At 42.8% G+C, this 14,903-nt stretch overlaps 1 protein-coding gene across 6 annotated transcripts in view; it reads right to left on the bottom strand.

Moving 5' to 3' along the window:
* Window positions 1-14,903, bottom strand: part of LOC132398608 (anion exchange protein 2-like) — a 247,827-nt gene that overhangs the window by 11,579 nt on the left and 221,345 nt on the right. For all 6 annotated transcript variants that reach the window (XM_059978272.1, XM_059978280.1, XM_059978289.1 and 3 more), the window contains 7 exons: window positions 14,181-14,387; window positions 12,888-13,036; window positions 11,302-11,496; window positions 8,577-8,792; window positions 3,577-3,666; window positions 1,646-1,812; window positions 108-361 (listed from right to left, as the gene is read on the bottom strand). In XM_059978272.1, coding sequence (XP_059834255.1) covers window positions 108-361; window positions 1,646-1,812; window positions 3,577-3,666; window positions 8,577-8,792; window positions 11,302-11,496; window positions 12,888-13,036; window positions 14,181-14,387 — 1,278 coding nt within the window. The remainder of the gene's footprint in view (window positions 1-107; window positions 362-1,645; window positions 1,813-3,576; window positions 3,667-8,576; window positions 8,793-11,301; window positions 11,497-12,887; window positions 13,037-14,180; window positions 14,388-14,903) is intronic.

Genomic DNA, 14,903 nt, shown 5'->3' with positions numbered 1-14,903 from the left:
TGATGAAAAAACAGACAATTAGATGAGGGAACTGATGAAGGAACTACTGTAGTGTGACAAGGGAGCTGCTGTAGTGTTGGGACCAGTGAGGGAGAGTGACCACTTACCCACCAGGACAGCCACTACCAGCCCCGTCACCCTCTGTTCCTTGACCTCTTCAATTTTGGGCTTGTCACCTGGTGCCACAGATTTGCTCATCACGGTGAGTGCGTTGACATGGGTGACCGTTCTGACAGTGGCTGCAGCGAGCCAGGGCAATCCAAACAAAGCTGCTACCCCTCCCGATGCGACGATGATCAGAAGGTCCAGGTGGAATCCCGTTCCTTTGGTTAACATCCTCTCCTTCTTGCTGATGATTAGTCTGCAGGAGACAACCTACCTGGTCACTGGAACAAACTCACCACTGACTGTTTCTGAACCTCCCCATTGAACCACCATGGAAAACCACCCAACCTCCAGTGCGCCAGCAATCCAGGACTACCTCAGCATAGCACAGGTGCCAGCCTCCCCTCCATGGACTCCATCCATGCCTCAGTAAAGCCGCTGGTACAATCTAAGACCCCATCCTGGATATTCCCATCCACCCTGGATATTCTCTCTTCTCCCCCTTCCATCAAGCAAAAAATACAAAAGCCTGAAAGCAGGAACCACCAGACAGCCTCTTTCCCACTGTTGTAGGACATCTGAATGGACCTCTCATTCACTAATAGATAAGAGTAATGGAAAAACTACAACATGGAAACAGGGATTTTTGCTCATCTAGTCCATGCCATTTAAACTGGGACCATAGCCATCCATACCCTAACTATCAATGTACCTATCCAAGCTTCCCTTAAACATTGAAATCAAGCTCACATGCACCACTTCTGCTGGCAGTTAGTTACACACTCTCACGACTCTCTGAGTGAAGAAGTTTCCCACCATAAAATGTTAATCTTTCAATCTACTTTGTGGTTGCCATTGCACTTTACCATTTATCTGCACTGTATACTTTCTCTCTAACACCATATTTTGCATTCTGGTTTCCTTTGTACAACCTCAATGTACTTGTACTGTATATGGAATGATTTGTCTAGATGGCATGCAATCAAAAGCTTTCATTGTTTTCTTGGTACATGTGACAATAATAAACCAACTCCATCAGGGCCTCTCTATCCTGCCGGGTAAATTTCAAACTGGAAACCACTGGCTACGCACACACTGATTGAGTGACTGACTGGACAGTCCAGCTGTGACCATCAAACAGTGATTATCTCCTACACCAAATTCTATCCTGCTTAAATATGCAACTGAACCCAATGGAGAGGTGTGATCTCCACTTTCAGTTTGTTCTTTGATTGCTGGCTGTTATTGTCCAACCCAAGTTGGCCTTGAACCAAATGTTAGGATGATGACTGAAGCTTCAGAGCTCCTCAAGGCACCACTGACCAATGTGGTCAGCTTTGGGCTCAGAGGAGAACGATGGTCAGAACATCCACAGGAGACCCCAAATCACATCACATAATCCCCACACTCTCCCTGAACTCATGTGGATGGGATAAGGGACCTCTTTCCTCTTTCTTTCATCTTGAGCCCACATCCATCCAGTGACTGCAGCCCAGAAAATCCTATTTTGTCTCAGCACTCTCTACCACAAGGGACTCACGTAGTGATCATGGTCTCCATGAAGATGAGGATGAAAACTAGGATAGCAGGAATCACGCTGGCAAACATCATCCAGATGGGGAAATCACCATTCTCCCCCAGAGGATTAATAAACCAACCACGTTTCTTTGGAGAAGTGACAGACAGACCAGTGGGAACGCTCAGTTTCTGAAGGAAAGAGACAAAAGAGACAGAGTTAAATAGCAGCTCAACAGTCAGAAGTGACAACCTGATTACGACCATCAGAACAAAAAGGCCAAATGTAGCTGGACTCAGGGTAAAGCTGTACATATATCCTGCATACACAAGGCTGTATCAGTATGGGTAAGTTAGGAACAGTAAAGGAGTGAATGATTGTGTTCTGGGTGCTGGATCCCTGGGAAGGACAGGCTGCATGTGACCCAAGCATGCAGCTTCAGCTTCTTTTGCATATTAATTTCTCAAAGTCTTAGTGTTATTAGCCAGACTAGTATTTCTTACCCATCTCTAAATGCCCCAGAGCAATGGCCATCTATAGGTGCATTGGCCTTCATCAATCATGTAATTGAGTTTAAGAGCCGAGAGGTAATGTTGCAGCTATATAGGACCCTGGTCAGACCCCACTTAAGAGTACTGTGCTCAATTCTGGTCGCCTCACTATAGGAAGGACGTGGAAACCATAGAAAGGGTGCAAAGGAGATTTACAAGGATGTTGCCTGGATTGGGGAGCATGCCTTATAAGAATAGGTTGAGTGAATTCGACCTTTTGTCCTTGGAGTGATGGAGGATGAGAGCAGACTTGATAGAGGTGTACAATATAATGAGCGGCATTGATCATGTGGATAGTCAGAGGCTTTTCCCCAGGGCTGAAATGGCTAGCACAAGAGGGCATAGTTTTAAGGTGCTTGGAAGTAGGTACAGAGGAGATATCAGGGGTAAGTTTTTTTTAATGCAGAGAGTGGTGAGTGCATGGGATGGGCTGCTGGCAACAGTGGTGGTGGAGACGGAAACGATATGGTCTTTTAAGAGACTCCTGGATAGGTACATGGAGCTTAGAAAAATAGAGGGCCTAGGTAGTTCTAAGGTAGGGACATGTTCAACACAGCTTCGTGGGCCGAAGGGCCTGTGTTGTGCTGTATGTTTTATATGTTCTATAACTTGTTCATTTATCTCAGAGGGCAATTAATAGGGTTGGGTCCAGAGTCACATACTGGTCAGATGTGTAAGAACAGCAGATTCCCCCTACCTGATTGACTTCTATGACAATCAATAAATTATGCCATCATCATTAAGCCTTTTTTCAAAATTCTAAATTATTAACTGAACTTAGATTAAAGAGGAGATTGTGCTGGTGAGGGTGCAGAAGGGATTCACCAAGATATTGCCTCAGTTCTGAGGCAAGACTGAAGAGACCGGGTTTGTTTTTCCTTTGTGCAGAGGAGGCTGAGGGGGGACTTGATAAAGCTATATCAAAGAATAAGTGGCATAGGTAGATAATAAAACTTTTCCTCGGGCTGAGGTATTTAAAACTGGAGGGTGTAGGTTTATGAGAAGGGGTAAGTAAGAGATTTAGAGGGGATATGAGGGAGAGCTTTTTCCACACACAGAGGGCCTAGAATTTTGAACTGCTTGAAAGGATGGTAAAAGCAAAGACTCTTAAGTATTGAGAATGATCAAAGCATGGAAGGCTATACACTACATGGTGAATGGGATTAGTAAAGATGGGTACTTGTAGGTCAACATGGTCATGGTGGGCCAAAGGGCCTGTTCTGTGGTGTATGAGTCTGTGACATTGACTCTATCAACCACCTTCTGGCACACCTCGATCCCTTGACAGAATTTTGCATCATTGTTATTCTGAAGGGAGTTGGGTGAATGTGGGAGAGCTGATGCCGACAACTGTGGAAATAAACAGTAACACAGCAAGGGTAATACATCCATTTGTTCTCTCACCTGGGTATAGGTCTCCTGGATGGAGTAGTCAACCAGGACCATGATGAGGATTGCAATAGGAACACCAAAATCCCCAATTACACGTCGTACCTGCAACAAAGTTGATCACCTTTAGATATTTGTTAACACAGTCCCATACAGCTCTGAAATTAGCCTACCCTTCATGGGCTCATCTACACCATGCTGCCTTGGGAAAGCAGCCAGTATCGTCAAAGACCTCAACCAAGCTAGACATTCTCTCTTGCCCCCTTTCCCCTTGGACAGAAGATATGCACTGCCAGGCTCAAGGGCAGTTTTTATCTCACTGTTGTAAAGCTATTAAATAATCCTCTTATACAATAAAGAGCTTATCACAACCTAGCTTATTGTCTACCTGCACTGCACTTTCTCTGTAACTGTAACACTTTATTCTGCACTCTTACTGTTTTCCTTGTATGACCTCAATGCACCGATGTGATGAAATGATCTGTCTGGATGGCATGCAAACATTTTTTTTCACTGTACCCCAGTATATGTGACAATAATAAACCAAACACCAATTACCATTTTTTTTTGTCTCAGCCCCCGTGAAGCTCTTCAGCTCCTTAAACCATTAACTATGATTGCAAAGGCAGTCAGCTGGTCCTTCACAAACAAGAGAAAACCTGCAGATGCTGGAAATCCAAGCAACAGACAAAATGCTGGGGGAACTCAGCAGGCCGGGCAACATCTATGGAAAAGGAGACCCCCTTGCCCTGTCAATTTTCCTTAAACTTTCTCTCTTTCACTTTAAGGCCTCTACTACAGTGGTGCTAGAAAGTTTGTGAACCCTGTAGAATTTTTGCTATTTCTGTATAAATATGACCTAAAATGTGATCACATCTTCATGCAAGTCCTAAAATTAGGTAAGAAGAACCTAATTAAATAAACATAAAAAACATTAGACGTATTCATTTATTTATTGAGGAAAATTATCCAATATTACATAAATTTGTTGGAAAAAGTATGTGAACCTTTGCTTTCAGTAACTGCTGTGACCCCTCTTGTACAGCAATAACTTCAAACAAACAATTCTGATAATTGTTGATCAGTCCTGTACATTGGGTTGGAGGAATTTTAGGCCATTCCTCCTTACAAAACTGCTTCAACTCGGGGATGTTGGTGGGCTTCATTGTATGATCTACTTGCTTCAGGTTCTTCTATAGCATTTCTATAGAATTAAGGTCAGGATTTTGACTCGGTCATTCTAAAACACAAATTTTCTTCTTTTTAAACCATTCTGTTGTTGATTTACTCGTCTTTTGGATCATTGTCTTGTTGCATTATCCAACTTCTATTCAGGTGACAGACTGCTACACTGAAATGTCTTCACACAATTTTGAATTCAGTGTTCCCTCAACGATTGCAAGCTGTCCAGGCCCTGCAAAGCAGCCCCAAACTATGATACTTCCTTCCACCATGCTTCACATTTGGAATGAAGTTTTGATGTTGGTGTGTAGTGCCCTTTTTCTTCCGAAAACAACGATGTGCATTTCTGCCAAGAAGTTCAACTTCTGCCTCATCTGTCCACAGAACATTGTCTTAGAAGCATTGTACAACATCCAGCTGGTCTTTTGCAAATTTGAGATGTGCAGCAAATGTTTTTTTAAAGAGCAGTGGTTTCCTCCGTGGTGCTCTTCCATGAACACAATTCTTGTTCAGTGTTTTTCTTATAGTGGATGCATGAACAGAGACTTTAGCGAGTACTAGAGATTTCTGCAGGTCTTTTGCAGTTACTCTTGGGTTCTTTTTCACCTCTTTTAGCATTGCACGTTGTACTCTGGGTGTGATCTTTGCAGGGTGCCCACTCCTAAGTACACTAGCAACAGTACTGACTTTCTTCTATTTGTTGACAATTTCTCTTACTGCAGACTCAGGTCCTTAGAAATGCTTTTGTAGCCTTTTCCAACTTGATGCATCTCTACAATTCTTCTTCTGCGGTCCTCTAAAAGTTGATTTGATCGAGGCATGGTGCACATAAACAGATTTTTCTTAAGAACGGCAGACTCTGTCAGTAACCTGACATTGTATCTTTTTTTTTACAGGGTAGGGCACTTCTACAACCCACATCTCCAACATCATCTCATTGATTGGAACAGCTGACTCCAAGTAGCTTTTGTAGAAGACATTACCCCAGAGATTCGCATACTTTTTCCAACAAATACATGTAATTTTTCTCAATAAATAAATGAACAAGTATAATGTTTGTCATGTTAATTATTTAATTGGGTTCTCTACCTAATTTTAGGACTTATGTAAGGATCTGTTCATATTTATATATTCATCATATTTATGCAGAATCCCAGTATCACTGTATTTGACATTACTACTCTGGGAAAAAGACTCTGTCTACCATATCAATGCTTCACATAATTAATCTCTATCAGGTCTCTCCTCAGTCTCCAACATTCCAGAGAAAACAACCAAAGTTTCTCCAATATCCCCATATATCTCATGCTCTGTAGTCCAGGCAGCATCCTGATGAACCTCTTCTGGACCCTTTACATCCTTCTACTGAAGGGGTGACCAAACAATAAGCCAAGTGCAGCCTAGCCAAAATTTCATACACCTGCAACATACCTTTATACTCGGTGCCTAATTAATGAAAACAAGCATTCTGTATGCCTTATTTACCACCTTCTTCATTTGTGTTGCTACTTTCATGGAGCTCCAACTAAGAAAAGTGGTGATCATTACATTATATTCCCGACTTCTGACTTGTGCCTGCAGACGGTGGATAGGCTTTGGGGTGTCAGGAGGGTAATTACACATCCCAGCATACCTAATAATCCTTCTGATTAACTTTCTGATCCACTGTGACCTGAGGGTGACAAGGGAAATAAATACCTGAGACTCAGCTTTGTTAGGGCCAGTGGTCTCTAAAGGGAGGTGGTTATTCTGCGCCATTTCTCAGCATGGCTCTTACTACAACCAGGCATTTCCTGCTTCACTTCCCAACCAGCTGCAAAGGGGTTGCTTCAGTCCACAAAATCACCAACTTCTGACATAACCAAGGTCACTAGTGAAACAGCTGAAGCTGATTGGGCCAAGAATACTGCCCTGAGGCACTCGTGGTGATGCGCTAGAGCAGAGTGAGCGAGCCACAACACCTATCTTGCTTGTCACCTCTCTCCAGGGTTTCCTTGTAATTGCAGTGACTTCAGTCTGCCCCAGGCCCCTGAGTGCCATTACATCTGTCAGTTATTCTTATTTCACATCTGGGTGTCAACTCCTTTGCCCATGTCTGGGTTGAATGACAATGGGTTCCTGTGGCCTCGTGAAACACAAACTAAGCACCCCATGTCTTGTTGTATCCCAGTGTACCCAGGCTGGTGTGATCCACATCAGATGTTGTGGGTATCCCTCAATCCAAAAGCCAGACCCTGGACTGTGTTGTTGCCTCTCATAACCAGGGTTCAGACAGAAGCCTTGGCCGCTGTCCTTGGGTGATCTGAATTTTAATAGTTGTCTGGTAGCTCCCGACATTTAATCAGAAATAAAGTAATCTGTCTATTAGTATCAACACTTTGTGGATATCTTGCTATCACAATACAAGAAACAGAAGGTTAACTGAAGGCTCCTTGAGACTGTCAAGACATCCAATTAGATCATGGCCAGTCTAACCTTTGTATTCAATTCTACTTCCCTGCAATACTCATAATCTTTATTCTCCTATTTCTTATCTACCTCAGCCTAAATCTATTAATAATCAGGATCTTCATAATCTTCAGCGAACAGATTCCTTTTGCTCAGTCTGAAAAGGGCAAGTCTTTATTCTGAGACAATGCCAAACTTAAACCATCCTCCCAGCAGCCACTCTCAGAATGTAGTACTGCAGGGAGATAACCTCCTGTTTTTCAAGATCATATTCTTCTCTCTGGGGCGTCTAGTCTCTCTGTAGCACTACTTCCAAACCAAACATGCCCTTTCTTAAATATGGAGATCAAACCCCTACAGAGGATTCTAGAAATGGGTTTGCAAAACCTTGCAAAGTTCTGGCAAGCTTTCCTCAGTCTTGTTTTTCATCTCCGTTGCAATAAAGACCAATATCATAAAACTACTTGTAGCTGCACAAGAAAACTTACAATTTACTTTTAATATTCTTACACCATGCAATGACGATGTACAATATCTGTATTTCTTGTTGATTCTTTCTACCAAAAGGATAACCTTACATAAAGGACCTTACCTGCTCTCTTGCACTCACTTAACCAAGAGTCTGTTTGTCATTCTCACAACTTTTCCATCTCTCCCTTTATCACCAATCTTGAATACAGTACATATTAACTTTAAGAGGTGCCAGCAAAAAATCAACATAGTATACAAGGGTTAACTCACAAGGGCAGTGTGCACTGCATGAATTAAGCAATCCTTTAAGATTAGGTCATTATGTGATTATGAGGAACAACTTCTTCATGCAGAGGGTGGTCAGTATACAGAATGAGCTGTTAGAAAAAATGGTAAAGGCTGATACAATTACAATATTTAAAAGACAGTTGGACAGGTACAGTATATGGATTGGAAAGCTTTAGTTGTGGGAAAATGCAGATAAATGGGACTAGCTTGGCAAAGTCAAGTTAGGCCAAAGAGCCTATTTCTATGTTGTATGACTCTAAATCTAAATGATGCCAATGGATAGATAAAGGTTGTTCTCTCTGATGAGTGAGTACTAGAACAAGAACTTAGTTTGAACCAGGCTGTGGGGACATATTAGGAAGCATCTCCTCACACAGGCTGAGAAAAATCAGCAAATCCACTCAGCAGTTGAACAGTCAGATCAGAAAGCTATGTGACTAAAAGAATGAATCTAAGGGTGGCAAAAGTATCAATTCTATCTCACTGAACGTAAGCACAGCTTTCTTAGAAACAGGAATGGAATGGCTCCTCCTGATTCCAAGTTGGAACAGACAATCTGTTTAAAGAAAACAAAGACAACTGAGAAAGTGAAGAATGACTCTCAGGCCCTCACCAGTGACACTTACTCTCCCGGGGAAGAAACGGCTGTTTTTAAACTTGCGTAAGAAAAAGGCGATGAAGAAGGTGCCTGCCATCAGGACAAGGGAGAGCAGTGATGTGTTTGGCTCCCCTATCCGTTTCGTGCTGCCTTGGCTTGTATCATTGGTATTTGGGTAGAGAGATAGAACGGTCGTGTTCTGGGTACTGTTCGTGCAACCGCGAAGAGGATGGTCCTTGAAAATCTGCAAGAACACAAGTGGAAAGGTTTTCAGAATCAGAATGTAATATCAACACCACCCAATTATACTGACTGCTGATCTTCAGAGCTACATTATTGTGTTGGTGGGATGGGCAGTGAAGTGGAAGGTTTAAATAAACCCTGAAAAGTATTACATGATATATTTTGGGAGGATTAATAAGATTAAGATGTACACAACAAATGCTTGGGAGCCAGGGGCTTTTTAAGGACAGAGGTTGGTGTACAATTCCAAACATCCCAAAGGATGTTTCACAGTACAGACAGATAGGATGGTGAAGAAAGCACATGGATACATCTTTATAATTAGCTAGGACAGAGATACAATAGCAGGACGTTACGATACAAACTTATAAAGCAACTGGAGTACTTCAGGTCACCACACTATCAGAAGACCATGATTGTGGTGCGAGGATGCAGAGGAGATTTACCAGGATGGAGCATTGAGGTGTCTGTGACCAGTCTTTTGTTGGGGAATGGAATTCCAGAATTTAGACCGAGCAACGAGGGGCCGGAAATATATTTCCAGTTAAGGATAGTATGTGACCTGAAGGGGAATGTACAAGTGGTGATATTCCCCTATCACATTTGTCTTTGATTGTATAGATTGTAGAGGTGGGGAGGGGCTGTTGTTAAGAGTAGTCTGGCTGAGTAAATATAGTACATAGATTATCCAAATAATCAAAAGGTCAATAAAACACTATTTACATCTGCCACACTAGAGCACAAATTGATGGAAATTATATTACAGCTATACAAAGCCTTAATTAAACCAAACCTGGAGCAGTGACATCAGTTCCAGCTTCACAACTTAGGAATACAACTTAGTGGAAGTGAAGTGAAGGTTTTCAATCAGTAAATTAAATGCAGAGTTTACAGTGATTATGCTGCACTATCGAGTGATTTTATCCAAGTTTTTATGCTATTAGTCAGTACTAAAATGGTAGATATAGAGAGAAACCAAGTCAGGGCAGGACTTCCAGGAAGGAAGTTTGGAACCGTTTCTACAGGCAGTAGATGCTGCGGTTCTCTCAGTAAACAGCAGATGAAGCCAAGACTGTTGTTCATCAGTCCAGGACATCCGTTGACGAGAAGTATTAATGGCAAGAGCAGGGAGCAGGAGCTAACTCACCAGCCGGTCAGCTGACTGAATGGAAAAACAGATCAACGATCCATGTCCTAGCCTCAATCAGATGTGACACACTCCCCATCCCCACAGATGTACACACATCCCAATTCAGCCTCACAATCTCACCTCTGCTTGCTTGCAAGAATACTCTCCATCATGCATTTGCATGTCAGTCTGCTTATGCTCCCCTACTCCTCCATGCCCATTCTCACTGCCTTGTTTATACATGCTCAACATGCCTCATACATGCACCTGCTTACCTTATCTAACACAGGATTGTAAAATGGATGGGGAACCAGACCGCGCTGGCATCCATTACTCTAATGACATTCAGAGCCATATTCCATGAATCATTAGCACCCCGAAACAGGCCTTTCAGCCCATAACAACCATGGTGACCCTCTGCACTACCACATTTTTTTCAAACCTGCTCAATAGCCTGTTTGGCCTTGACAATTCAAGTCCATATGTAGTTGCTTCTTCAATGTTCTGAGAGTCTCTGTTTCCACCACACCCCAAGCAGTGTGTTCCAGATTCCAGACACCTCTGGGTGACAAAATGGTTTCCTCAGAGCAACACAAAAAATGCTGGAGGAATTTACAGAATTTTCATTTTCATCTACAGAAAGAAATGGATAAGTGACATTTCGGTTTGAGCCCCTTCTCCTGGATTCCATATATGGTCCGCAGAATTGCAGTGTTCCAGCTGTGACCTTACCAGTGTATAATAAAACTGCACTTTGAACTCCCTGTTTTCTGCTTGACAAATGAAGTTTTTCTCTGGCTCAGTACTACTTAAGATCCTATCACATACTGCATATGACCTCACTTTCTCACTCCTTCCAGAATGGGCTACTGGTGAAATGATGGGGCTCACTTCTGTGCTGTGCACCACTGCACATTTATCAGTATTAAATTCCATCTGTCATTGCTCAGGTAATCCTTGACCATCCTCCTCACTATCCACACACCACCTTGTGATCTGCAAACATACTAACTATATCTCCTACATTTACAGCCTCTATATAACAACAGTAAGGATCCCTTTGGTACCCCACTGGTCACAAAGTTCCAAAAACAAAAGCAACCCCCAACATCACTCCTTACTTTATATTATTCAGGCAATTTTGCCACTTGCTCTGAATCCCTGGGCTCTTAGCTTTTGGACCAATCTGCTGCATAAGATCTTGTCAAAGGCCTCCTTGCCAGCTGCGTATGGAGCAATTATTGCTCCCTGGACTGAGTATGAGGATTCGAGGATTATTACTCAATGGCCTGTATGCAGGGCTGATTAGTTTATGTTCTTGGTTTAGGGGTTTGTCACTTCCAGTTCCAGATATGCAGGGATATGAATCTGTGGATTTTACCTTTACCAGCTTGTAGAATGTTTCATAAATAAATATTATTGAGATGAGGAAAGCAAAGATTTCCTGGGTGAACCGGGAGATGAATCTCACGAGGAAGGAGCCTTCGAATGCCACGATCACCACAACGATGAGAATCAGCCAAAACCCGATCCACACTCGGCCTGTCAGGTACTCCATTTTGTTCGAGTCACAGAACTGGTGAAAGAGTCAGACAGAGAAGTGAGAACCACTGCTCTGAAACTCCTGAGCTCACATACTCTCCCCCTCTGGCTTGATCACTTTCCCCTGCGCTGAAGATTATGGGTTTAAGCTCCCCTTGAGAGATCTGAGCCTACTGCCAGAGCAAAAAAAAAGAGCACCATCTGCTGGAGGGACTCAACAGATCAAGCAATATGTGTAGAAGGAATTGGATAGTTTTAGATTGGAGCCCTTCATTGGAACATTTGGTATTCCCAGATACTGAATCCCCCAAAGATACTTGTGTCATGTAAATTGTAAATTGATTTATTATTGCCACACATACTGAGGTACAGTGAAAAACTTTTGTTTTGCATACTATCTATATAGATCAATTCATTACACAGTGCATTGGGGTAGTACAAGGAAAACAATAACAGAATGAAGAAGTGTTACAGATACAGGGAAAGTACAGTACAAACAGGCAATAAGGTGCAAGGCTGAGGAAATGAGGTTGACTGTGAGATCAAGAGTCAATCTTATTGTACTAGGGAATTTTTCAATAGACTTATAACAGTGGGATAGAAGCTGTTCTTGATCCTGGTGGTGTGTGGTTTCAGGCGTTTATATCTTCTGCCCAATGGGAGGGTGGGGAATAGTGAATGCCTAAGGTGGTTGGAGTATTTGATTATATTGGCTGCTTTACCAAGGCAGTGAGAAGTGCAGACAGAGTCTATGGAGAGGAGAGGAGAGGAGAGGAGGGTGTCATGAATGTGATGTACGGCCACATTATAGAAAAGGTAACAGACCCACATGAAGGCCGGGACTTCTGATAAAAATGTGCTTTGGCAGTGTTGGTCTCATCAACGGGCAGAGAGAGGTTTGACAAGTGTACAAGAGAGTGTGAGAGTGTGTTCATGCATCAAGCAAAATCAATATTGTCTCCACGTGAAGACCAGATCAGCAGGAGAGCCTGATGACAATGAGGCTGGCATGAATAATCAGACACCAACTCAAACCCACACCTATCCTTAAGGTAAATTAAAATTCAATAACTGCATGTGAATGTGCAAACTTGACAGGGAGTGTGAAAGTGGTTATCCAGTGATGTATTAAATGGATAAGGAAATTACTTCAGCCCTTATACCAAGATGAACCTATTAGGAGTGATTCAAGCACTGGGTTTTGTGAAGGAACGTTGAATCTTATATAGAACAGAAGAATATAGTACCTCAATCCAGCAATGAGCTGCCAGTGGGACGTATGCCTTTGGGGTTAGGGTGTTGGATAATTCCGTTATTGCTGGAGCCCTGTAGTCCTGTGACTATAGGTAGGGCTATAAGGTAGAAGAAATTAATTTTTGTGTAAAACATCTGCCTGAGTAGTTTGAAACCCAGCAGCACACGCACCTTAAAGAACGCTTCTTCAAATACAAGCAATGGGCCAGAAAACCCGACAATTAGTAGTGGTTGGGCTCCCAGCAAACCAAAGATAATCATCTGTATGGCTGTTGAAATGATGAGTTCTGAGACACCAATCAAACCCATGGTCTTCTCCCCTGAAACACAATGGGAGGTTATCATTCACTGGCAGTACACAGGAAACATTAATTAGTGAATTCATGGTTAACTTCAGCTTTTCATTCATGGTTTTCTGGGCAGTGGTGATCCCCAACTTCACACAGGCTTCTGAGACGTGGGTTACTCACAGTAGACACCTCAAGGCTTTGAGGAGAGGTCACCTACCCCGCTTCTGCAAAATACTCCAAAACTACTTGAAGGAGAAGGAAACCCAAACAGCAAATAGTTTTCTCTACAGTATCGGAAACTGAGGAGCAATCTACTAGAAGTTTGTAAAACTACATGAGGCACAAAGTCTTTTTCCCAGGGTGGAAATGTCATATATTAGATTGGTTTAAGATGAAAGGGGGAGGTAAGAGTTCAAAGGGGATTTACATGGCAAGTATTTTAATTTTGAACAGAAAGTGGTGGATGCCTGGAATGAGCTGCCAGGGAAAATGGTGGAAGCAGATTCAATAGTGGTGTTTAAGAGACTTTTAGAGTGCCACACAGTATTAATGTGCTGTACTGTTCTATGTTTCAGCCAAGTACATGATCAGGCAGTGAATGGAGGGATATGTACCATGCACAGGCACATGGGATTAGTTAGAATAGCATTTTGGTTGGTACAGATGTGGTGGGCTGAAGGGCCTCATCCTCTGCTGTACGGTTTCATGTCTCTCCCCAAGCACTGAGCCTGTTTGCTAGCTCTATTAAGCAAATCATGTTGCGACCTCAGAAAGTAAACGCGCTATTGCAAGGTTATGGAAAGGGATTACCAGAGGACAGAGGAAAAAAATTCCTGTGAGGCTAACATTGTCTCCATTTAGCAAGAACACCTGATGACTCTCAGGTTGGTGAGAATAATCGGGCCCCACTCAAACCCACATGGGTTATAGACAACTCAGACTCTATGGGACTTGGATAGCCCGTGAATAAAAGAATATTTTTAAAAAACATTCATTGGCTGTGAAATACTTTGAAATATCCTAAAGTTGTGAAAGGTAGGACAGAGATTAAATAAAAACAGTAAATGCTAATACTCAGGTCAGGGGAGAGAAATGGAGCCAATGCTTTAGTTGAATGAAATTGGTCAGGTCAGAGCTGAATGTCTGTTTTCTTCCAGTGCCTTTGCTCTCTTACCGAGTAACCCTCCAAATGTGATGGCTGGCGAAAGGGCAGCGAAGTAAATGAAGATGATGGCGGCCATACACTGAGGGTTCAGTGCATCCTTGAAGTCACTCAGGTACTGAGGGTACCTGCGGGCAGCATCCCGAACCACCCCACCAAATGGTTTCCCGGTCCGTCTCAGAGGATCCTCCTCATCCGGCTTCTTTGGCTTCAGGAGAGCTGTGAAGGCAACAGCAGAGTCACTCAGGACAGGCAGCTGGAGAGTTCAGGTCAGAGTGTCAGAGAGAGAGGACAGGGGTGCAATAATAGGTACATTATTCGGCTTGACCCTGTTGATCCTCACTAATTTTTATCAATGCATTATAGAAAGCATCTTATCCAGATGCATCATAGTTTGGTAGGGCAACTGCTTTGCCTGTGACCGCAAGAAAGTGCTGAGTGTTGTGGACACAGCTTAGTCCATCATGGAAACTAGTCTTCCCTCCAAGGACACCACACTTCACACTGCCTTGGGAAAACAGCCAGAATAATCAAAGTCATCACTTTCTCTTCTTCCCCCTCCCATTGCGCAGAAGATATAAAAGCTCGTAAAGGCTTAACAACACACACCCTGGAACACACTATCAGGGGAGATGGTGGAAGCAGATACAACAGTAAAGTTTAAGAAACATTTAGATAAGACACATGAACAAGCACAAATTGGAGGAATATGGATCATGTGCAGGCAGATGGGAT

This window comes from Hypanus sabinus, chromosome 1 (assembly GCF_030144855.1).
Source record: "Hypanus sabinus isolate sHypSab1 chromosome 1, sHypSab1.hap1, whole genome shotgun sequence".
Classification (NCBI taxonomy): Eukaryota; Metazoa; Chordata; class Chondrichthyes; order Myliobatiformes; family Dasyatidae; genus Hypanus; species Hypanus sabinus.
This window is presented reverse-complemented; position numbering and strand designations above follow the sequence as displayed.